General features: G+C 43.1%; 5 protein-coding genes across 8 annotated transcripts in view; 3 read left to right on the plus strand and 2 right to left on the minus strand.

Annotated features, from left to right (window-relative positions):
• Positions 1-17,176, plus strand: part of LOC111604256 (octopamine receptor beta-3R) — a 40,666-nt gene extending 23,490 nt beyond the window's left edge. The window contains exons 3-10 of one of the 2 annotated variants that reach the window (XM_023322246.2): positions 4,412-5,367; positions 7,649-7,849; positions 9,332-9,607; positions 9,691-9,868; positions 10,728-12,570; positions 13,760-14,206; positions 16,482-16,590; positions 16,667-17,176. In XM_023322246.2, the coding sequence (XP_023178014.2) occupies positions 4,790-5,367; positions 7,649-7,849; positions 9,332-9,607; positions 9,691-9,868; positions 10,728-12,570; positions 13,760-14,206; positions 16,482-16,590; positions 16,667-16,877 (3,843 nt within the window). In that variant the 5' untranslated portion in view covers positions 4,412-4,789 and the 3' untranslated portion in view covers positions 16,878-17,176. The remainder of the gene's footprint in view (positions 1-4,411; positions 5,368-7,648; positions 7,850-9,331; positions 9,608-9,690; positions 9,869-10,727; positions 12,571-13,759; positions 14,207-16,481; positions 16,591-16,666) is intronic. The other variant, XM_030224928.1, reaches the window with a different exon arrangement.
• A 1,240-nt stretch (positions 17,177-18,416) lies between these two features.
• LOC111604273 lies at positions 18,417-19,614 on the plus strand. Its single transcript, XM_023322271.2, has 3 exons — positions 18,417-18,686; positions 18,748-19,296; positions 19,354-19,614. The coding sequence occupies exons 1-3, from the start codon at positions 18,573-18,575 to the stop codon at positions 19,579-19,581; spliced, it is 891 nt and encodes a 296-aa protein (XP_023178039.2). The 5' UTR covers positions 18,417-18,572; the 3' UTR covers positions 19,582-19,614.
• A 154-nt stretch (positions 19,615-19,768) lies between these two features.
• LOC111604260 (DTW domain-containing protein 1) lies at positions 19,769-20,891 on the plus strand. Its single transcript, XM_023322254.2, has one exon. It carries the CDS (start codon positions 19,868-19,870, stop codon positions 20,831-20,833), a length of 966 nt encoding a protein of 321 aa, XP_023178022.1. The 5' UTR covers positions 19,769-19,867; the 3' UTR covers positions 20,834-20,891.
• Positions 20,892-20,941: 50 nt separating this feature from the next.
• LOC111604262 (signal peptidase complex subunit 1) lies at positions 20,942-21,436 on the minus strand. The gene is made up of 3 exons (XM_023322258.1): positions 21,339-21,436; positions 21,136-21,282; positions 20,942-21,079 (listed from the first exon to the last, which is right to left on the minus strand). Exons 1-3 carry the CDS (start codon positions 21,360-21,362, stop codon positions 20,957-20,959), a joined length of 294 nt encoding a protein of 97 aa, XP_023178026.1. The 5' UTR covers positions 21,363-21,436; the 3' UTR covers positions 20,942-20,956.
• LOC111604261 lies at positions 21,413-23,478 on the minus strand. 3 transcript variants are annotated; one of them, XM_023322256.1, is made up of 5 exons: positions 23,394-23,472; positions 22,609-22,982; positions 22,323-22,390; positions 21,648-22,264; positions 21,413-21,472 (listed from the first exon to the last, which is right to left on the minus strand). In XM_023322256.1, the coding sequence occupies exons 2-4, from the start codon at positions 22,932-22,934 to the stop codon at positions 21,903-21,905; spliced, it is 756 nt and encodes a 251-aa protein (XP_023178024.1). In that variant the 5' UTR covers positions 22,935-22,982; positions 23,394-23,472; the 3' UTR covers positions 21,413-21,472; positions 21,648-21,902. The 3 variants fall into 3 exon arrangements, with proteins under 3 accessions (XP_023178024.1, XP_023178025.1, XP_023178023.1); XM_023322257.2 differs by having other exon boundaries at positions 23,423-23,437; XM_023322255.1 differs by having other exon boundaries at positions 21,414-21,472; positions 23,400-23,478.
• Positions 23,479-23,816: the final 338 nt, after the last annotated feature.

Below are 23,816 nucleotides of genomic sequence, written 5' to 3' on the forward strand. Positions count from 1 at the left end.
GCCAGTTGGCTGGAAAGGATTGGAGTGTCCCATGCCAAGGGGGCTTATTGCTGAGCCGCATTAACTTTAATTTGTTGCGCAAACAACAACTGTGCACCTGGCCAAATGCCAGCTTAAGACACGTCCTGTCTACCAGCTGTCAGCTGCCTCTCTCAATAGCGCGCAAATTATTTATGCCAATCGACAAGCCAACCCATGAGCCAAAATTCTTTTACCCATTCGACTGGACCTTAACTGAAATCTCGCCAACAGCCAAACTCTCTTCATTTGTACATTGTCAGTTCATCAATTAAGGCTGCACATGATTTCTTATTTTCAAGACACTATTTCTTCGCACTCTTCATTTTGACATGATCTAGATTGATGAAACTATGCACATGAGTTTTTTATGTCATTCGACGTTTTACACAGCAACAGAGAAACTGTGTGTTTAGGTGACATGAGAAAGTTTCTTTTTCTCTTGCGTTTCTTCTTCTTTTTCCCTCTCTGTGTGATTTTATTGATGTATATTTTAAAAATATTATCAATTACTTTTTTAATGTTACAACTGAAATAGCGGGCAGTAAGTAAGATTGAAATTTCAGAGGTCCATATTTGGATCAAGCATCAATCCAAATGACTTGAATGGAATGATTAGTACACCCGTCGAGTTGAACATGGGAAGAGTTTTCTCTTCGCAATGCAAAGGTGGTGTAACTGGACATCTCAATGTTGACCATCATATTCCATCTTTTTAGCCAGGGATCTTTTGTGTCAAGCTGCACTTGGAGGATGCTCCTTGCGGTCTGCGGCGGGTCATCATAAGCTATTAAGGCCGTGTCATCAGACAGCAGTCTATGGGACAGTTTGCAAATAAAAATAAATAAAATAATAAAAATAATAATAAAAAAAAAATCTTTACCAGTTTGAAGTTCTCATTCATTGAGTCTTGCTCACTGTCACCATTTCTGTAAGAAACTTTTACCTTTGTTTAAATTTATATAACCATTAGCTTCAAAAGTTGAAATAAAACAGTTTGCTTTAAGTTTGTAGCTGCTGGTGAAACTCTCATTGCTTTCTCTTTAGATCCACTCAAAAATCGAATAGCCACGCCCACTAAAAACTATCTGTGCATCTTTTGCAACAAGGCTATGCGCTCTACATTTAAAAAATTAATTCCAATTTGACCTAAATGCAGACAAACATGACCCGAACCGAACCATCTATGGCTGTCCCACGTCCGTGACATGTATTTATTTAGTAACTCAATAAAATAGCTATTCCTGGATTCGCTTTGACCGGCCTTATTTATTGATGCAACGCTGTAAATTGTCCTAGAATTTTAATTAGACATATAAAGTACAGTGCGGAACACGCTCAATAGCTAATTGAATTCATGTGATGGAGTCAGTGGCACAGTTTGTATTTGCTAAATGCATTACAAACATCAAATCAATTGAAAACGTCTTCAGCAAAATATTTTCCTCTTTCTTCTACAGATTGAGCTGCTTGCCATGAATGAAGCCGTTGCCAACTCAGACAGCCACAGAGTGATGTAGTTATTGCAATTGCCGTCAATTGAGCTCAGAGTTCATATTGAATTTTCAGAAAGGGCCGTTGTCGCCCTCTTCGTGCGGCTGTCGGTGGAAGTTGTCACAATATTTACAATTAGTATTTGTCCGATGACTTGCTCCGGGGCGCTTTATCAATTTGTGTTTGCTAACCAGCAGCAGTTAAGCCTCTTATGTTCGATAAGTGGTGGCGCGAGCGGGCGAGTGGTCGGACGGTCCTCGGAAGGTATTCATGTCCTTGATAGCCGCACAAAATGCAAGCCTCTTCGGTGAGTCAGTTGGTTGGTCATTGGCTGCTACGGGCATGGACTTAATTGAATTAGTAGTGTCCTTTGCGCGTCACTTTGAAGTTTGCACTTTGCATCCGCCTACGGCAGTGGCCGCTTCAGAGTGACCCATGCGCGCGCCTGTTTGACCAACGCGTCGAGTGAAGGACCCAGCAAGCTGGAACTTGTTGATGTTTGCGCTTAAGCGTAAACTCGACTGCCGGAAGAGGAGCGGGCTTATTGAGTTTCCGGCAGCACAACGCACTCACAACGTCAGCCATTCGAGGGCATTAATTATGCCACAATGACAAGAGAGAGAGCGGACAAAAAAGCAACTTATCCAGGATATTAAAAGGGGCCACTAAGCCTTGCTTTGCTGCATTAAATTTTAACCCGCTTTATATATGTTCTGTGCTTTCCCTTGAGTGTTGACTGATGTTCTATGCTATCGTCGCGAAATCCGAACATTAAGTTATTTAGCTGCCAATCCTGGCAGTCTATGGCTCAGAGCCCAGAGTCGTCGACTAAGCGCAACGGACAAGTCAATTTAAACTGGTGAATGAAGGACGAACAAGGATAATCGCACTGTGAAGCACTCTATTTTGTAGTCTATGTGTGTGTGTGTGTGTGTTTGTCTTTGGCTTGTCTATCCTGACTCTAACATATCCATAAAAGATATTGAAATCAAAATACTGAAGGGCAGCAAAAATGTATTTTCCTTCCTACAAGCTGACTGAAACTTATTGCTAACCATTTCTGTCGCTGTCAAAGGCATTTCAACTTTAATATCTCATAACATGGACAGTGGATAACAGAGAGACAGTTTATGGCAAGAGAGAGAGAGAGAGAGGGAGAATGAGAGAATGGAGAATAGAGAGAGAGCGCGAAAGAGAGAGTGACAGAAAGAGAAAGAGTCAGAAAGAGAGAGAAAAAGAGATAGAGAGGGAGAGATAGATAGAGAGACAGAGAGATACAGAGGAAGGGAGATTGAAGACTGAGCAAGAGAGAGAAAAAGAAGTAAGAGATGGAGACAGAGAAAAAGAGAGAGAATCAGAGAGAAAAAGAAAGGGAAAGAGATAGAGAGAAAACTATAGAGAAAGATAGAAAGAGAGATATAGAGATAGAGTTAGAGAGAGAGAAAGAAGAGTGATGAAAAGATAGATATGAACAGATAATTAACGAGGGAGATAGAGGTAGAGAGAGTAAGAGACAGATGAAGAGAAAGAGAGAGAAATTGCGTGATATATATAAAGAGTGCTTTATCAAATTTACGTTAAATGGAGTTTAACATTAAGTCAGAAACTTGCAGAGATTTGGATTTTCAAGACTTTTATTGAAAGAAGTTTATTAGCGCCAAGTCGAAGATTGATAATATTTTGCTCATTTAGCGAAAACCTAGTAAGCAAACAACATCTATAACCAGCAGAGCTTCCTTTACACACTATTTATGCATTAATAAAAACTCATTAAAAAATATTTTTACTTATGTCCTTTTTATTTATGATTTAATTTTAAGCAAAGTCAACAAATATTTCTTTTCATTTTATGCTCCCAAATACAAGCTAAGATAATTAAAATCCATTCGTTAAATGTTATAAAAAGAATATTCAATAAAAGATTAAAGCATGGCAAGCTTAAGTCATAAATGAAACAAAATATTCTTCTAAATTGGCTCATTTGCAATATCCTTTTATGAAAAGAGAAGCTTAGGAGTCAATTTTGAATATTTACGCGAGAACAAAAGCACTTGAACACGTGCCTATCTAAATATTTAAAATAAAATTATATTTAATCCCTCGACAATAGTGGAAACGCCCACAAACAATGCAAATAGTTCGCAGTTAAATACAAAGCAGCTCTGACGTATTTATTTGGGAATTTGAAATTTGTTTCAAGCATGAAATTAGAGATACACACAGAACAAATAAGTAAATGTGTATAACAATAATCGCAAATATATGTAAGTGGATTTGCGTAGCTATCTATCCATCTATCGATTCGCAGCAGGGCGAATAGCAAAAGCCAACTAATCAAAAAAAAATAAAACAAAAATAAAGTTGAGCATACAATAAAAGGTCATGCTTGGCAGTGAAGGATGCTGAGCTGCCTTAAGAATAAGTGCATCCATTAAAAAATAATATAAAGCCAGATACAAATGTGGATGTAGCTGCAAAGCGAATTTTTGTCCTCTTGGAACCTATGTAAATTAGAAGGTAATACCTTGGCCAGTCCCCGAGCACAGAACGTCAGCTGTGCGCTGACTGTCGACTGTCGACTGTCGTCGAGGATATGCAGATGTATTTTCTCTTTTTTTTGTGTTCTTCAATAAAATGCATGCCGAGGACTCACACAGCGTATACGCAATATACTTCCGTTATTCCGAAGGATAACAGCGTAGAGTTTGGGGTGGAGAGCGGCTGATAGCAGGTTCTGAATCGAACAAATTGCTGGCGCATCAACATACATATATCAGGAACAGCCCGCTCAATAAATTCAATGGCTCTTAAATTTTGCCCGATTGTATATTTCGCTTGCAATTTTCTATTGTTTTACTTATGCGCTTATTTTGCCCATTATTTATTTATTCATTTTCAGACGCCTGGATGCTGGATGTTGAGCGTTTGAGTGCCTGAGCGCTAGGAACGAAGCACGGCCAAGTTTTTTGTTAAACTGCGAGCAACACAAACAGAAGCCAGAAGAGAGACGAGAGCTGAAGGGGGGAGCAGAGGCAGCTGGCAGGCGATGGCATCGCGGCCTGGTAGAGCGTTGGGCAAACACTCAACGACAACGACGACGGCCGCGTTGCCGCTGAGCATTGTCAGTTGATGGGGCTGCGGATGAGTATGAGCTTTGACTCGTCGCTTGTTTGCGTTGCAAATTGCAATTATGTGAACGAACAAAAAATGATTATCGTCCGAGCAAACAGGACAGCAACAAAAGACATTTTAATCAGCGCAACAGTGAGTCGAAATAATGTCAACGCCTAAAGCAGCGCACAGCCCGAGCACTGCCATTACTGCGGCGGCATTGCCCACTTCAGCTACGCGAAGGCCTAGCAAATCGATGGCTATGCTTGCAGCTGGCGGTGCAGCCGCGACAACAACGGCAGGCATAACTAATGGCAGTAGCAGCAACTTGCTGCTAACTGCAGCGGCAGCTGCAGCCACAACAACAACAGCCACAACAACAACAACAACGACTATGAGACCATCAACAACTACTTTGCAAACAACAACACGATTTGTGGACGCCTCGTTGACTTCGCTGTCATTAACGGCATCATCAACTTCATCGGCCACTGGTGCATCTTCCGCACTGCCATCCTCTCCAGCCACTGCCCTGGAGCTGTTCTCCACAGTTGCTGGCAATCTGACAGGGAACACGAACACCAGCATCAGCAGCGTGCTGGAAGCCGGCGAGCCGCTGGAAGACAGTTGGGTGGACGTATCGCTCCTATTGCTCAAGGGCTTCATCTTTTCGTCAATTATCCTGGCCGCAGTGCTGGGCAATGCACTGGTCATTATTTCGGTGCAGCGCAACAGGAAACTGCGGTAAGCCAATCGGTCCATAGAGAGTTTTTATGACTCTCTAGCGTTGCTTGAAGGCGACTATTTGTCGATATACAAATGTCGTAAAGAAATGTCAATAATATTCAAGATAAATAGAGAGAGAGAGAGAGGGAGGCAGAGAGAGACTGGGAAGGGTGGCATGAATGATTGCAATCGCGGAAATCGATCAATTTTAGCCTCAATGTCGTATCTGTATTTAATATGGTAGCTGGCATGGTATATAATTGAATTTTGCATAAGACTTGCCGTCCGGCAAAGACACGCGCCCATTACAATGCTCACCTCGTGGCCTTCAAGTTAATTACAATTGCGACAGCACAGCATAAATAAGATAAACAACAACAGTGAAGCCCTTTATAAACTGTTTACATACTCGTAAATGCAATTTAAATGAGCGACAAGTGGAAAAATGAAACACAAAGTGAGCAAAAATATCACACACGTTACGTAGGCAATGACAAGGCACCCCAGAGAGAGGTGCGAGGCGAGCGGGGCGTGGTGAGAGGAGAGGCGAATGCACAAAATTGTAGCATACTATTGAGGGCAACTCAGTTATGTATGCATGTGTGTGAGCTCCTGTTGTGCAACATTTATGCGAGCAACAGTGTCATGAATTTGTTAAATGTCTTGCCTTTATTATTATGTGCCACTTGAAATGCCAAGCGGAGCGGACAAACTTTGAACAGAATTTGAATGAACAGAGCAACTTTTTATTGAACTCACAGGAGTTATTTAAGTAAATTATGAAGATTCCATTATATTTATATTTATAGAGTACAACTTGATAGACTATATGGCATATTAGGTACTTTCGGACCGACTGATCAAGGGAGAGCAAGAGCTTAGCAGGCCTTTTTATGGAAGCTTTCTTTTTGGCAAGTGATAAACAGGACAAAACTTTTGAAATTTAATTTACTAAGTAATTCACTTAAAATGGAAAAAGATAAAAATAACAGCTTAGCGTATCCTCTTACACGCCCTTTTCAACTATAGTCCCTACGACTCTTATCACTTTTGCTTAACATGCAATATTTAAGTAAACATTGAATATGTATAAATTGAGTTTGTGTTGATCACCTTTCATTATATATTTCATTAAATAATGATCCTCAATCAACTTCTCCAGAATAACAATTTCTAGTCGCTTCTCTTCGTCCACTGATCATAACGACGCTGCTCGAATAGCCTAAATAGTTATCTGGTTCTCACTCACTGCTCTCTTTATCACTCTCTCTCTCTCTCTCTCTTTGGTGGATGCAAGTCAATAATGAGAAACGTTTAGCAAAGACGCAAACTCACTCGAATAATAAATATTTCGACAACTACAAGCAAGCTCTCAGCCTCCCACGAATACTACTGCAGCAGATTGGAAAACGAAGATAATAAGCTCTACTCATTCATTAATTTCACAGTATCACACATCATATAATATTAACAATTATACATAAAAATATATGTGTGAGAGCCCATCAGCAATATAAATATTGCATATTTGTCTATTAACATTGTTATATATTAGCAACAATAATATATTCCTACTTAATATATTGAAAGTATAAACAAGAAACCAGCAGCAAACTTGTAAAAAGAAAAGACGAAAAATATTTCAAATTATATAAAATTCTATAAATGAAATGAAATGTACTACATCACAGACAGCTACAGCTGCAGCAGCAGCAATTTCCTCTAGGTAACTAAAGCTTTTAAGCATAGCAGCAAGGACGTTCGTCTAAGACAATGCAACTGCCTTGAGCTGGCCGCGCTGTGCAGTTGCTTAAAAGTGCATAAATTTAATAAGTAACAGGACAGACGCCCTAAAGCGCAAGCGAATTGAAATAGTTTCATTTATAGTGACTTAGCTCGACAAAAGTGAAATCGTGACATGAGTTGGCGCATAAACGCGGCACTCGACTCAACTTATTTGGCCCAGGCACTGCAACTTGCATAGCTAGTCAAGCGAATGACTTATGGCAGTCAAGGATATAGAGAAATTGCCGCATAAAGGCGACCTGGCTGGTGGCAACTGCACCTGGGAAATGATGTGCAATGAGACCAAATGCGAGTCGGAGATGGGACGCGCACGAAGCCAGCGCCGCTGCAAGCAAATGCAATGTCATTTGCTTGACATGGCTTTTACTGTGTGGGCGGCTTGCGGCTGCGGCCGCTGGCAATTGGTGGTTGGGCGGGCGGCTGGCTGGTGGTCTTGGGAAACGTAAACCGCGATGTCCATTTAATGTTGCGCTTCCTTTGTTTCGTTTTGCAGCGTTATAACAAATTACTTCGTTGTCTCACTGGCGATGGCCGACATGTTGGTCGCCCTCTGTGCGATGACATTCAACGCATCCGTGGAGCTGTCTGGCGGCAAGTGGATGTTCGGCCCGTTCATGTGCAACGTATATAACAGCCTGGATGTATACTTTTCCACAGCGAGCATACTGCATCTGTGCTGCATATCGGTGGACAGGTGAGTGCATGGCCCTCCCCGGCTCTAACCCTAACCCGATCCATGTAGAACGCACAACAAACACATTTGTGCGTGCGACTGAAGGCGCTTTAAATAGAGGCTCCATTAATCTTGTGGCCAGAATCTCACTCTTACAACAAACCACAGCGCGCGCTGCGAATGAGAAACGATTAATTACCGTGAAAGGCGCGCACATCAAAAGCAAACATTGAGCTGGGGCGTATGATGAATGCGGCCCAAATGATTTGCACACGAGCAATGGGCCACTCGGCTAGTGGCGTAACTTCTACGCCCCTAAGTCTCGTTCCGCCCCGGCAAACAGACTGTAACTGTTAATTGGAGCTGTGGCCTAAGCGGAAGCCCCAGCAGCTGGGACACACAACTGGGCAAAAAAAAGAAACAACAGCAGCAGCAGCAGCAGCAGCAGCAACGGCCAATGCCCAGTGGCCAATGGCTGGAGCCTTTGTTTGTCTGCTTTAATTAATTTATATTTCGCACACCTTTCGCAGGCTCGGGCCAAACAGAAGAGCAGCAAGAACAACAAAAAGAACGTGAAAGAAATTGAACCAAATTAATTAATGTTTCCCATCGAAATTCCTCTGAAACTTCAATAAACAAACGATTCTCAAATTATGAATGCCTATCGAGCTTGAGTATGAGTACTCCAACTGATTTTTCTCTTCTGATAAGCGCCAGGCTCAAGCTGCAGCCGCCGCTATTTGTATTACACAGCAAACGTCTGCCACATAAAATGCCCTTTGAGTTATTTCATCTGATAGATTATTTTTAATTAATTACAGCCTGACTATACAGTACTTGATCACTCGATAAGACTGTCTGTGTATTTGCTGGTTATTTAAGATATCTATATGCAGGAGCTCTATTTAGACACTGAACCCACTGCAAGTGATTGTTGGACTATGTAAGAGGCAGAAGCAGCCATATTAGAGCCCATTAGATAACAAGCTGAGTCGATCTAGCTATCTCCGTTTGCCCCTCTGAAGACTAGAGACTTGCTTTAATATTAATATATATTTCATATTCTCATTACCATGCTCTGAAAATGTAATTCAAAGTATTCCTCTATGTGTGCTATTTATGTATAATAGAAGCTTACAATGATTGGACTCTCAGCTCGAGCAGAGTTCAGGGCAGGCTATAGCCTCATCGAGCAGTCTCGAGTAGAGCACTCTTACTCGCACTCGAATATAACTATGTTGTTTAAAAGATCTTGTTAGAGTATTTGCTTGCCATATTTTGCAGTGCGCATTGCTTTCCCATCAATTGGAAGTCGTTAATAAAAGCATTTAAGAGCTTTTCGGAATTAAAACTCATGCAAATCCATCGATTGCTCGCTGTATTGCTCTTAACTCAGCCATAACATTCCAGTGGCTTTGGCTCAGTGCAGCGACCCTGCAGTATTCAATGACCGATTTGTGCGTTAATTAAGCTTGTTTTTGTTTTTGTGCTGCCCCACAACAGATACTATGCAATAGTGCGTCCGCTGGAGTATCCGCTGAATATGACACATCGAACCGTCTGCTTTATGCTCGCCAATGTATGGATATTGCCTGCGCTCATCTCGTTTACGCCCATTTTCCTGGGCTGGTACACAACGGCCGAGCATCTGCGCGAGATTTCGCTTCATCCGGATCAGTGCTCGTTTGTGGTCAACAAGGCCTACGCTCTCATCTCCAGTTCAGTGAGCTTCTGGATACCGGGCATCGTCATGCTGGTTATGTACTGGCGCATCTTTAAGTATGTCTCCATTCTCTGCCCAGCGACCTAGGCGAGTGAAATTGTTTAATAATTCGAACCATTTTGCGCTCTGCTGCTTCCAGGGAGGCTGTGCGTCAGCGCAAGGCGTTAAGCCGCACCAGCTCCAACATACTTCTGAACAGTGTACACATGGGCCACACCCAGCAGCCCACCAACCTGAGCTACCTGCATCCCAGCGACTGTGACATCAGCACAAAAGCTGCACGAGAGGAGACCAACAGTGCGCTCAGCAATTTGGAGGTATGTTTGACGATTGCGTTCCACTGTGCGCAATCAGCCATCGCGATTCTCTGAATTTAGCTGCTTCGAATGTAGTTTGATATGCGGTTCTTGTAATCGAACTGTCATTGCCACTAACCACTGCTGATACAGTTAAGGCAATCATTACATTTTCCATAAGGTCTGATAATATTTTCACTTGCATATGAAAAATATTTATATTATTTACGAATGTATCAAGCCAGCCTCAGTTTAAGAGGTGAATTGAAGAACTGTGTATAAATATTGTGAATGAATTTATATAGAATTTTCGAATGAATTGAGTGGGTACTTTTGGCACAATCCAGTTAGCAGTGGCAAAAGCTCAAATGTCAGCTTTGCCAAGGTTTATTTTCTGCCCTTTTACAATTCTACTTATTGAACTCTATTTCCGAAAATTGCAACTCTCAATTCGTGGAAAATTAAACGAAAAAGCATTAAAGAAATTGTAGCAGCTAGCAGTAAACTTAATTTGTGCAACTGCAAAATAAAATTTCCCTTCGACAAAAAATAAATTCGATTTTAAAACAAAAAAAAACAGAAACAGAAATAGTATTCGCTGCGAATGCAGAAGAGAAAGAATTTATTTATGCATATCAATTAAGATACTTTTTTCTGTTAGTTTTTTAGTTAGTTTCATGAAAAGTTTTCAATTGAGAAAAGACAAAATAAATCTATATTTTGTTTATATAAATTGCGAGCTACTGAAAACAAAATTGAATATTATTTTTGGCACAATTTCATTTAATTTTACATCAACAATTATGACAGCAGTTGGTCCAGTATGGGCACAAGAATTACTCTTGTATTTGTCTTAAATGTGCTTTAATCGGCTCCACAGGACATGTTGCAGACAGCCACTGATGAGGACGACGATAAGGACGAGTGCGATGAACTGCGTGTGCCATCGCCGCCGCCGCGTCGTCTTAGCCGCAGCAGCATTGATCTGCGTGACCTCGAGCAAGAGCGTTATGAGAAGGTCACGCACACGGACAGCGCGCCATCGATGATGGCGCTTCAGCAACAGCTGCCGGGGCCCAGCCAGCTGCAGCCGCCGGTGCCCGTCTTCAATCCGCAAATATGGGCTGAAACACTGACAAAGAAGATGACGTCGTCGCCGCCTCTGCCTGCTGTAACATCAGCGGTGGCAGCAGCAGCCACAGTGCAGCAGCAGCAGAGCCTAACGAGCGGCAGCGGCAACAGCGAACCAGAGCCAGAGTCAACGGCCTATCGCATGTTCGGCCTGAACAGCGATGAGAGTGAGACGACTGACCACTACGACACGCACTTGCCGCTTGCCGAGGACAACAAAGAGCTCAAGCGGCTCATCGAGGACAACTATTTGTACTTCAAAAGGCAGACGAACGCTGCGGGCGGCAAATATGCCGCACTGAGCGAATCGGACTTTATTCGACTCAAGTCTGGGGCGGCTGCCAGTGGACATAAGGGCGCGTTCGCCGCCAGCGACTCGGAGTTTATGCGCACCACCGGCAAGTCGAAGGCGCCCGATCTGCCCAGCAAGGAGAAGGGCTTCAATCTGCTGTCGCTGCTGGCCAAAACTAAGCGCTCCAGCGCGGAGTGCTTCTCCCTCGAAAAGAAGCGACAGCAGGCCAACTCCGAGGGCTCCAGTTTCTTTCGGCGGTCGCGCAATCGCAAGCTGTCGCACAGCTACAACGGCGGTGCCGGTGGCAGCGGCGGCGCCAAGGAACGCAAACTTGAGCAGCGGGCGCGGCAGCACAGCGACACCGACTCGACGCCCAACAAGCCGGACATACTGCTGGACATAAACGTGCTCAGCGAGCAGAATGCGGCGAGTGCAGCGGATGGCCGTGGCCTGCAGCTCATTGACTTTGGCAACGATGCCATCGTGGGCGTTAGCGGCGTCAGCGGCGATGAGCTGGCCCAGCTGGCCGACTGCTTTGCCGAGTCGCCCAAGCAGCCGGCCACGCCGCCGCCGTCGCTGTCGCCGCCCGAGCTGCCCGAGCAGAGCGGCATGCTGATTGCCAGCAGCTCGGAGCTGGCCGAAATCTTTCGCTCGCTGAGCTTTCCAATGGGCGAGCAGTGCAGGTCCAGGCGTCAGGCGGCGCCGCAGCGCATGAGCACGCTGAGCGATCAGGTGTGCGCCAACTATATGATGTCCCCACCGAATACGCCGGCAGCTGTGAGCGCAGCGGTTGGAGCTGCCAACGCTCCACAATCGGCGTCCATCAACGTGTACTTCCTGTCGCCGCCGCCGCACGCCGCTGGCGGCTACACGCCAAGTGACACATCGACTGTATCACTGGACGTGGTCACCAACCTGCCGGTGCCGCAGCCAGCGACAGCTGGACACCACCACCAACAGCAGCAGCAGCAGCAGCCACCCAACATATCACCCAAGCCCGAAATCATACTCGACTCGACATTGTCGCCAGTGGACGGCAGCGATAGCCTGGTGCTCGGCGAGCACAAGGACATCACATCGCCGCTGCTGAAGCGCAAAGATAGCACCACCGATGCGGATGTTAGCGCTTCCGGCGGCCGACAGCGCTGCAGCATACTCACTGGCTACGAGGGCATTCAGACAATGCGGAAACGACAGGCGTCCGTGGTCACTTACGATGTCAACGTTATCAACTTCTCCCAGGAGCACAGCGACAGTCGCAGCTACATACCCATGGGACGTGTCTCCACCAGCTCAGCAAGTAAGTAGCGCCACCCCCGCCACCACCCGACCGACTTAGTGACTTAGGCATGGGCAGCACTTCAAAGTGGTCAGCAAAGGTCACGCTCAGGGTGATTATTATGGCTAAGTGCTCATCGAAACTTGGAACAGACTCCTCATAATTCTCAATTGATTTCAATTTTAATTCATTTACTAAATTATCTGAAAATGAACTTAAATTTCTGTTAAGTTTTCATTATAATTTTGAGTTGAATCCGTTCATCGTTAAACTTTCATTCACTGTATAATAAATATTAAATACATAAAATGATTTTCTAATTCTAATTTCTTCAGAATTTTCCACTTAACATCTTCAGCAAATATTTTTGCTGAAATCCACCAATTGTTTTATTAAGTCTGACGAATCTCTGTCTCTCTGCAAACTAGAAAATCTTATCAACTAAAGCGTAGGCGATTAGCAGCTAATTAATTACATTTAGAAAGTTGCTTAACTTTTATTGCTGGCAGTCGCTAAGTGCTGGCAGCTTTTGAATATTTTATGTTTTAATTTTGTTGATTTCCATTTTAAGGAGTTCCTCTCCACTGCACTTAGTGATTAAATTTGGCCCTTTACGCACTTTGCCTTAAGGCTGACCCAGTTGAGATGTTGCCCATGCGTCGCATAGCAAATGCTTAGTTGATGTGTTAGCGAATCGCTTTCTAGATCTTTAGTCGAGCGTAGCAGTAGGCGGTTATATAGACAAGGTTTGCACCTAACCGATTGCTAGTTCTGCACATAAAGCATACGCCTAGTTGGACCAGTGCAGTTGACTTGCCTTTGTATGAGTTGAGTTGACTTTTTGGTGGTGTAGACAGCTATACTAAGCTCTTCTCTTCCACTTATCTGTATTACGTATGTCTATCTCTACGAACTTTCACCTCTCTTGCCCTCTAACTGTTGCATGGCACGCATGCGTCTTGTGACTTGGCCCACACACAAATATTACCACAATTATCTACTATCTTAATGTATCTATATATATGTTCCTGTCTCTCTCTCTCTCTCTCTCTTTCTCTTTCTGTACTTGCATATATATCTATGTGTGTGTGTGTATATATATATATATGTTAATGAAATCATCAAATTGTGTTCAATATCCAACCAATATCAAAAACTCTTCCAACTCAACTCCAATTGTGATCGTCCTCCAAACAAAAACTTGAAACAGAGCGCGAGTTTTCGAATAAGTCTTCGCTAATACGACGCGGCGGCATCTGCATTTTTGTGGATGAAGACGAGGCCGATAATATTGAGCAAAAGCCGCGCGGCATTACCTTTGCCCAGGCGGCCAGCCCGCTGCCAAAGTGTCCGCTCTGTGGTGCCGATATCACCGTCAATACGAACACCAACGCCACCGTCACCGCTACCGCCACCACCACCACAACCACCACAACCACCACCACTACCACCACCAATACCACCAACGACACCAACACCTCAATCAGAGCAAGTAGTAAACGTAGTAGTCGATCCGGCGATCCGGCTACGGCGCCGGATACGCGCACGCGAGCACGCTTCTGGCACAGACAAATGGCGGCGCTCGCAGCATGTTGGCAGCAGAGCAAGAACCGGAAGCAGCGCTTCAAACCCGGATGTAGTCACTGTGGTGCAACCGGTGAGTTGTTTTGTCATCTCCGCAACACATACTGCTCATTCGTATACCCAACCGAACCACTCTCCCATCCGCTCTCTCGCTCGCTCTCTCCCTCTCGCTCTCTCTCTCTCTCTCTTTCTCTCGCTCTTTATATCTCTGTCTCGCATTGCTGTTGCGTACTTGTCATGCTTATCCACTGCTAACTCCCCATTATCTATCTATGTGTCATTCATGCGCATCTACCCACAGACCAAAAGTCGCACCACAACTCGATCACACTTGTAAATACGGCTCACTCTTACCTATCCTTGATGGTCGTCATGCAGTATTAGAGCAGGTTCTATTTTCCGAAATGTTGTCTTTGAAGAAGGAGTAGAATAGTGGAAATAGAGGAGAATTTTAATTAAATTTGAAAATAAAGTTTAACTTCAGTAGATAAAAATAAAAGTAAATTATTAAAGCTGATTATAATAGCTGATTAATACATAAAGGCTCAGTTGCATATATTCTTTTTATAAACAGCATTCCAAACAAACACTTATGTTGGCAAGTCAAAGTTTAAGGAATCTGCTTTCTAAATGCCTAATCTTGGCTTTAAGCAAGGCCCAAAAGGTCAACCTAATCTTTGCCAATGAAGGATGTTGTTTCACTTAATATATTTCAATATATGAAGTTAACTTCTTAATAACCAAAAATGTTGAATATGCAGAAAAAAACAGACTTTAAAATATAATCTTGTATTTATTAAACAATTTTTCTAAATCAGTATAAAAATTGTCCAATTAAAAAAAATTAATATTTGATTTGAATGTTCGTCTTCAACTTCAGACTTCAAATGTTAAATATATATACTCGTGGTTACCTTCACCATATAAACTGTTAAGATTTTTTAGATATGCCAGTTGTAAATCGGAATATCCTATTTCTTATAGATATATTTATCTAGATTAAAGTTTTTCCATATGTAATAGAGATGGAATGATTTTATAAATTGCAAGAAATTAGTAAGAGTCTGGAACTACTAAATACTAAATCAAAGACCTACTGAACGGACCAGTTAGCTACATAGAAAACAAGCTGATCTGCGCTCTAGAACTGTGAAAGATAAAGACTATTATCGTCCTGTCATGCACATAGATTTTGTCATATGTATATACGATATTTAAATCCCTTGATGTATATATTCCAGTTGCTAACATTTCACAGGATATTGTATAAATAATATGTATATATGGAGTGTATATATATAAATATATATAAAGTCTCTAGTTTGAGTTCAACCGGACGCACAGCAATAAATCGCGCAGAGCTTAAATATTTTAGTAGACATATCATTGGCAGTGCTTTGCATATAAGCTGCCGAAAAAAAACAATAATAACAACAGTCTAATTAAATGTAATATTTAAAAAAAACTTGATGTACTTTACACAAACTGGCAAATGCCTTGCAACACGCTCCGACCAAACCCTCGAAAACTTAAGTTAAAGTTCGTTATTTTTTTTCATTTTTTGTTTTGAGGTCTGCTTTGGGGCCTCTTGCCTCGCTGCTGTACATAATTGCTACCGTTATGCACGTGCATCTTCTGCTTTCCTTGCCTATTTCTTTCCATTTTGATTTCGGGCGAGCAGGTCCTGGCTCAACTTGTTTGCCAGCTCCTGTTGCTTACCGTTTGTCTGTTTGTCCGTCGGATTTTGTTTCACTTTGTTTATGTACTTTCACTTTTCAATGCTGTTTATGTTTATGTTTGCTACGTGTGCGAGACTGAGTGCGGGTGTGCGTGGGTGTGTGTGGCTGGGTTGTATCTACGCAGCCACTGTAGGTTTTCAATTGTTTGCTTCGCTTTTATTACTTCTTCTACACACACAGAGCAAGAAACTCGATTACTCTCGACTGCTTAAATGGCGCCGAGCCAAGTGGCTTGGGGCCAGTTGGGACAAAAACTCATTGCTGGGTTGTGTTTATCATCGATACAACAACAACAAGAGCAGCAGCAGCAGCAGCGGCGACAACCAACTACAGCAGCAATATTAATGTCAAAGTTAAACATGAACCGTCACACATGGCATAACACGCCTAAGCATATGAGGCATTCTTAGCATGCACCCACACTTAGGCACCCACACACACACACACACTCACACACGTCTATATATACAGCTAGTGAAACAACATTGAACAGAATTTGTGCAGCTGCAGCAACGGTCCTAATTCTGTGCCAAAGTTCAAATTTAGCTTATCAGCTTTGTAACTCTCATCGAAATCTCATCATCTCATCTCTTTATCTGACCCGAACAGGCGGCTCGGTGCGACCCGCGAAAGGTTGGAAGGCTGAGCACAAGGCCGCTCGCACTTTGGGCATCATAATGGGCGTGTTTCTGCTGTGCTGGCTGCCCTTTTTCCTATGGTAAGCAATGCCCAAGGCAACACCACTCCCTCCCTCTCTCCCTCTCTTTCTCTATGTGTGCGTATGTATATATCAGGTATGTCATCACGTCGCTGTGTGGCGCCGCCTGCCCCTGCCCGGATGTGGTCGTCGTGGTGCTCTTTTGGATTGGCTACTTCAACTCGACACTCAATCCGCTCATCTATGCCTATTTCAATCGAGACTTTCGCGACGCCTTCCGCAACACGCTGGAGTGCGTGCTGCCCTGCTTGGAGAAACGCAATCCCTATAATGCTTACTATGTCTAGAGTCTATAAGTATCTCTCTGCATGCTGTGCTCTCTGCAAGCTGAATGCCGATGCCAGCGTAAGTGATATGCTATACGCTCTTAGCTAATACCGGATTAAAGCTCTGCTCAAGCGGAACAACATCGTAGTTAAAGCTTGCGAGCTAAGCAATACTCTAACGTCTGTTTATTATGTATACGTCTTTTATTTATTGTGTGTATTATACATGGTTAAGTGTTAGGCAAAGCTACGGCTATATCACACAGAAACATAAATACAAATATAAATATAAATACGTAAATCAATGTCCCTAGTTTAAGCAAATACGATTCTACAAATCGAAGCAGTTGCACGAGCCACTAGTTAATACGAAGGAGTCAAGAAACGCAAACTTCGGTGCACGCTCGAAGCCAACGTGTCTGGTCCAGAGCTCGCTTCGGTGTAGGAACTCTTTGCCCATTGCGATAAATGCTTAAATTAAATAGTTAAAATTCGATGTTCAACATTCAACAAGTTACATTTCAAAGAAACTATCAAAGTATTGAATGAAATTGCAGATCAATATTAAGATTAAGGGAATTCGGGAAACTGAAAAAAAAAAATAATTAAAAACATGTGCAGGGTGACCAACTAAGAGCGATAGGAAAATAAATTAAAATAAATACAAAACTAATTCAGATATTGCGCTACTTTTAACTTTATTTTAAAGGCACATTCAGGCCATTATATATGGAATTTCATTAAAAGTGCTGCTTCTGACTTGACTGCTATTACAACAGCAATCGCACCTCGAGTCTTCTTGCGAGCAGAAGAATTGAATAGGCAAATAGATTATTTTTATTGATTTCAGGCAATTTACGATCAAACCCAGCCGAACATGCTCACAGTCAGCTGTTATTGCTAACCTAGTCAATTGCTGAAGTAGAGTCATTCGAAATAGCTTCACACTTCTTTGGTCACCCTAAAGATTATTATAAAAATATATATTTAAAAAAAAGCTAAAGCTGATCAAATGTCAGCTTATGCATCTATAAAAAGTAAAGATCTGTGTATTCACCTTGTGTTAGGCGCGTAAATGGAATAAATAAATTTCGTCTTGCAACTAAAATTAGAGCAAAAGTTAAATTTAAACTTAAAATTTTATTGTCTGCGTCTAGCTTAATGACAATCTACCAAAGAAACATTCGAGAAAATCGCCAGAGAATTGCCTACTGAATATGGCAAGAGGAAAGAGTATTAAGTTAAGTTAAGTTTCGTACGTATATATGGTTTCGATGTGTTTGAGTTAAAGCTACTTTTGTGATACCTGGTCGAAGGGAATTGATTCCAGTTTTTTAGTTCAATTAGTTAACAATTTAATGCGACCTTTTGTTCAAGGCAATGCGAAGAAAATGCAATCTCGACTAATATTATATTATATTATATATATATATATATATATATATATATATATATATATACATAAATGTATTTATTTCTATGTATTTACTTGCTGAAAACTAAATAATTGCAAATTCAATTGTGAAACTAAAGTGTTTTAAAATATATGTATAAAAACGAACTTGGTGCATTGACTTCTAGCGGGCACTGTACAATTCACTCAGATTTATAAATAGCTGCCGGAGAGAGGTGTCTATAGGGAGCATACCATTTGCTTGGTTCGAGCCATTCGCGTTGACTTCTGCTAGGCCAGTTCTGCTTTGAATCGCTCGCCAGATGCCCAGCGCCCGCATCGAGCACACCTCAACGGAGCCGCACGAGGGCGACGCCACCTGTGTGTCGTACTTCAACAATCAGCTGTTCTCCGGCGGAGCTGATGGCAAAATACGTGTAATTATCAAAAGCCTCCTTGGCTAGTACGTTTATCCACTCAGCTGTCGCCCCTCTGCAGGTTTGGTCCGCGTCGTTGCAGCTGCTGCGCACTCTGAATGCCCACGATGCGTACGTCTATTGCATGGCCGTCAATGGGCAGGGCAAACTGTACTCGAGCAGCTGCGATGGCCAAGTGAAGTACGTGTTGCCGCCGTATGAGGACGCTTCGGTGCAGGAGCTATTCCGCTGCGACGACGCCATCCAGGCCATGTACTGTGCTGGGACAGTGCTCTATACGGGCGACGACAAGGGCGTCGTGACCACCTGGAGCAACGATCGCATGCTCTTCAAGTATAATTTGGTTGAAGAAGTCAAGTCTTTAGCAGGCGAGCAGCAGCTCATTTACACAGTGCGCGACCTGGATGTGGTTGTGTCCGTCGTTGCCGAGGGCAAGTCGGGCAAGTACAGCAACAAGACTGTCATACCTGGCAAGTCGCCGCTCACGCTGCTCGGGCCATTGGTTGAGGGGAAAAGAAGCTATTTGGCATTTCCCGATCGCACGGGCATGGGCCTGCAGCTGGTCAATAATCTGCCGCAGTACAAGTTCTCCCACATTTGGCGTTTGCCGGTGAGTTGATCGCTTCTCTAGCTGTTCGGTTGGCTCTGATTGTTATTGTCATTGCAGCAATGCCATGACATGATTGTGAATAGTATATGCGGTAACGAGGACTACCTGTACTCCGGTGGCTACGACAACAAAGTCAAAGGCTGGACAGATCTGGCGGCCGAGCAGCCAACGCCGCTGGGCGAAGTGGACGTTGCTAGTTGTGTGAATGCTATTTGTTGTGGTGCCAATAATTGTGTTTATATTGCAAGCAGCGATGGTTTTATACGTTGCGCTAAATTTGTGTAGTTAAATTGATTGGAAACACAAATAGAAATTAAAATTAACAAATTTTCAAATTCTGTTTTTTGCGCTCGATGGAGTGATATTGCAAGCAGCTTTTAATTGAAAGCAAATATTTGTTTGATTTAACAACACTGCTAGTGCTACCAGACGGTTTGAAAAAGATGTGCAATATAAAAGCACAACAATTCAATTAATCATGTGGCAACTCTAACACATTGCTTCTGCTTTTGAAGAATTCCTTTGGATACTGCATTAAACGTATTTTTATAAGGAACACCTGACTGCGACGATGACACATCCCGTCGCTGCAAAGGGAAAACCACGCAAGTACCCGTTTGTCAATATGCGCATAGCGGATAACTCAGTGCTGGACACGATCGAGGGCCGCCACAACTGCCGCCACTGCAATCGGTCCCGCAAATTCTTTTGCTACAATTGCTACGTTCCCGTTGGCGAACTGGCCAATTTGCTGCCCATGGTGCAGCTGCCCTTGCAAATAGACATCATCAAGCACAAAAAGGAGATTGATGGCAAAAGCACTGCAGCGCATGCGGCGGTACTAGCGCCCCACAATGTCCGCATCCACACATATCCCGATATACCCGATTACAGCCAGGAGGATGGAGTGGTGCTCATATTTCCTAGTGCCACGAGTCTCACGGTGCCACAGCTCTTTGCACGTGATGTTCACTTGAACATTGATGACAACTACGGCCTGCCCAAAGGCCATCACATGGGCACAATGCTGCGACGCCGGATGGACGAGATTGTTGGAGAAATGGAATTGGAGCAAACCTCCAAGTGCTATACCTTCGGCAATCTGCCCGTACGCCGAGCCGTATTTATTGACAGTACCTGGAACCAGAGTCGCGGCATCTATGCGGACCACCGAGTGCGTGCTCTACGCACGGTAGTACTGCAGAATCGCTTGTCCCAGTTCTGGCGCCATCAGCGAGGAAGTCCACGTTGGTATTTGGCTACCATCGAAGCCATACATCAGTTTCTGTTGGAGATGCACGTGAATGCGTGGGGACTCAATGCATCATACCGAGGCCTGGACAATCTTGAGATCACCGAGGGCTTCCATCAGCTTTCAGCACCGCTAACAGTAGCGGCGCCTGCCGATTGTGAGCAACTGGAATCACCGTACAACGGGCAGTACGACAATCTGCTGTACTTCTTTGCTAATATGTACGATCTCATACACAAGTACTACGATCACAACGATCTGATATCGTACCGTCGTCCAATTTAAGCAATTCTTGATGTCTTAACCAACGATTAACCGAAGTTTTATTCATATATCTACAACTAGAAGAGTTTTGATTAACTGAAGTTAGTTTTATTTATTTATATGTATATATATATATATCTACAACTATTTCTTTTTCTTTTTGCCTTCATCACACGAATCGCCCGACAGTTGTTTCTGCTCGGTATTCACCGGCTTCTGCCACTTGAGCGGGTTTTTGCGGTAGATGGGCCATGGGGGAATCGTAATCTAAGAGAATGATACAAATTAGCTGATAGAGAAGGTTAAATTGGCAAACCACTAACCAGGGAAGATATCAGGAAGCCAACACCCAAAACGTAGACGGTTTGGGAAAACTGCTGCACAACGGCTCCATACACAAGACCAATTACTCCAAAGAGTGTTATTATTATACGGGACCAGCGTTCTGCTTTGGCCTGGCCAACAAAGTCCTGAGAAAATAAAATAGTTGAAATAAGGGAAACCATCTGCATAATATTTCACTTACCATATGTGTTTGTATATCAAACATGTTGAGATTTCTGACAATTTTGCACTTTCTGTACGTAAACAAATTCGGTTGCGGCACGTCAGCAGTAAAATCGAAGGCACTATCGATGTTTTAATGTTAGGTGCTTCCAACTATCGATTACAATATTATAGTGTTGTAAATTCATACGTATATATCGTTAATGATACTAAATATATTATTATTTTTTAAAAGGTTTTGACTTATAATTAAACTTTAACAATATAATAACTTAATTGTGTTATTGATCCGGTCATGTTTAGCGTAGGCAGACAATAAATAGCATACCATCGTAGTTGTTACTCATGGCTACTTTTGAAACTTATCGATTCGCATTGCGCGCACATCATTCCCAATTAATACAAATCGTTTTTAAATGTAACTTGTTCATACTTTTATTTGTACAATGCGTAAATGGCAGCTCAAGCCGTGGACGTTATATTTTAAGATCTAATAAATAAGTGGCGCGGAATATGCTTTATATGATAAAATGTTAAAAGTGCAGAGAAATTTGTCTCGGTTCGTTGTCATTTTCTTCGCATTTTAAACTCGGGCGGAACGGGTTCTGCGTAAGTTCACAATATTGATCACACTTATGATAATCCAGCCAAATAGGGTAAACCAGGATAGAATGAGGGTGAAGTACAAACAAGCAGCAGTATTGATACGCCCATAGCGACGACGCTCATATGAAATGCTCTCCACCAGATAGTCCATGAAATCAAACACAGCTGCACAGGACAAACGGGCCTTGATCACGGGCACAATGTTGCCAACTCCTTGAATTTCCTTCAGCAAGGACTCGCGATACTGTTTGCAGGTGACTTCGAATCCATCGGTAAAAATGGCAGCATAGATCAACTGGTAAATGGCCATAATAACCGAAATAACCGTGGCAGGTAGCCCTAGATAAGAACACGCTAGAATTAAACCAATCGTTGATTAAGCAGAAAGCATACTTACAGTAGTACGGGGAAAGGCCGTCGGAAGTTAGCTCCGATTCGGTGGTTACCACGACCATGTCACCGGAGCTGCAAGAGGCGGAAACACGGAAACAACGGATGAGTAATAAACATTTAAAAAATTTAATTGAGTTGGTGTAAAGTCTCGCATTTGCTTCGGTCATCTGCCATTTGTGGCACCCATTAGCATAAGGCTTAATTAGGCCAGCCTTGCGCGTGTCACAAGATGCTGTGGCTGCCGATTAACCCGCATGACCTACGTCTGCTTAGAATTGTACGGCACTTACCGCTGTCTGATTGTTGTGGTGCCTGCCTTGCGTTGGCCCTTGCCGATGCACATGCGATAGCAATGATATATGCCTAGCACCACGGCAAAGGCCATCGGTAGAAGCAATCCATAGGTGGCATAGTGGCAATAGGCGATATTGCCACCTTCGAAGCTGTTGTAGGTGGTGCGGCCGTGCAGCACACAGCCGCAATTGGTGTCCGGACAGGCGTTGAGCACATAGCGCCAATGCGACCAGGCCACTGCCGAGGTGATACAGCAGATCAGCGAACTCCCAATGATAAAGGGATATAAATAGGAGAACGCTCGCTCCGCTCCGTACGACATCTTTTTAATGAATGGGTGTGTGCTTTATATTTTTTTCTTTTGGCTGGGCTGTTTAAAATTTGAATTTTAATTAATTAATGACTTTTAATAGAGGAAAGTAATTTCTTGAAATTTGTTTATTGTTTGCATTTGTTGGTCTTTGGGCGAGCAGCGAAGTCGGCGTCAATGAGCGACGCACACCTGCGCAGCTTTCAATGCTCTCTCTCTCACACACGCACACGTGCACATACACATACACACTTGCTCTCTCACACGCTCTTGGGGCGTTACACACAAACTCAACTGCAGTTGCTTCACTCTACCAAATATAAACAAACAGTTTTTGTGGCGTTGCGCAGTTTTTAATAAATTAAAAATATGCTGTTTTCATTAATTAAAATATAAATAAACTAAGCGTAAGACCAATAAACTTTAGCAGAAACACTAGCTTATCGGCAGGAATTGTCTGCTGACACATACACTTACACAAGCGCACTAAGCTGACACACCTACGTCGACAGGCACTACACATTCAATAGGCAACCAACCGTCTGCGCGCGCAGCAATAAAACGACTGATTCTAGTATTGTTTTGGCTCCGATCAGAACGAGCGCTGGAAAAGAGAGAGAGAGAGAGCGCGATGAACTGGCACATGGAGAGAGCGCGAGAGCTCGCCAACGGTTGCGTGTATGGAGCTGCCTCATGCGTTACACGTAAAAAACAGCTTGGCAGCTCTGTTCGTTACTATTTGAAATGACGCGACATGTCTAAGAAAACACGATGCAAGAATTTGTATTTACAGATATGAATGAAAGGTGTATGACAACAACTGAGATGCTGAGTTCTTGGCCAGGCGCCATCACTTAGCGCGCCTGCCAAGCATCTGCCGGCCAGAACAAATGA

This window comes from Drosophila hydei, unplaced genomic scaffold, assembly GCF_003285905.1.
Source record: "Drosophila hydei strain 15085-1641.00,03,60 unplaced genomic scaffold, DhydRS2 tig00008121-arrow-pilon, whole genome shotgun sequence".
NCBI lineage: Eukaryota > Metazoa > Arthropoda > Insecta > Diptera > Drosophilidae > Drosophila > Drosophila hydei.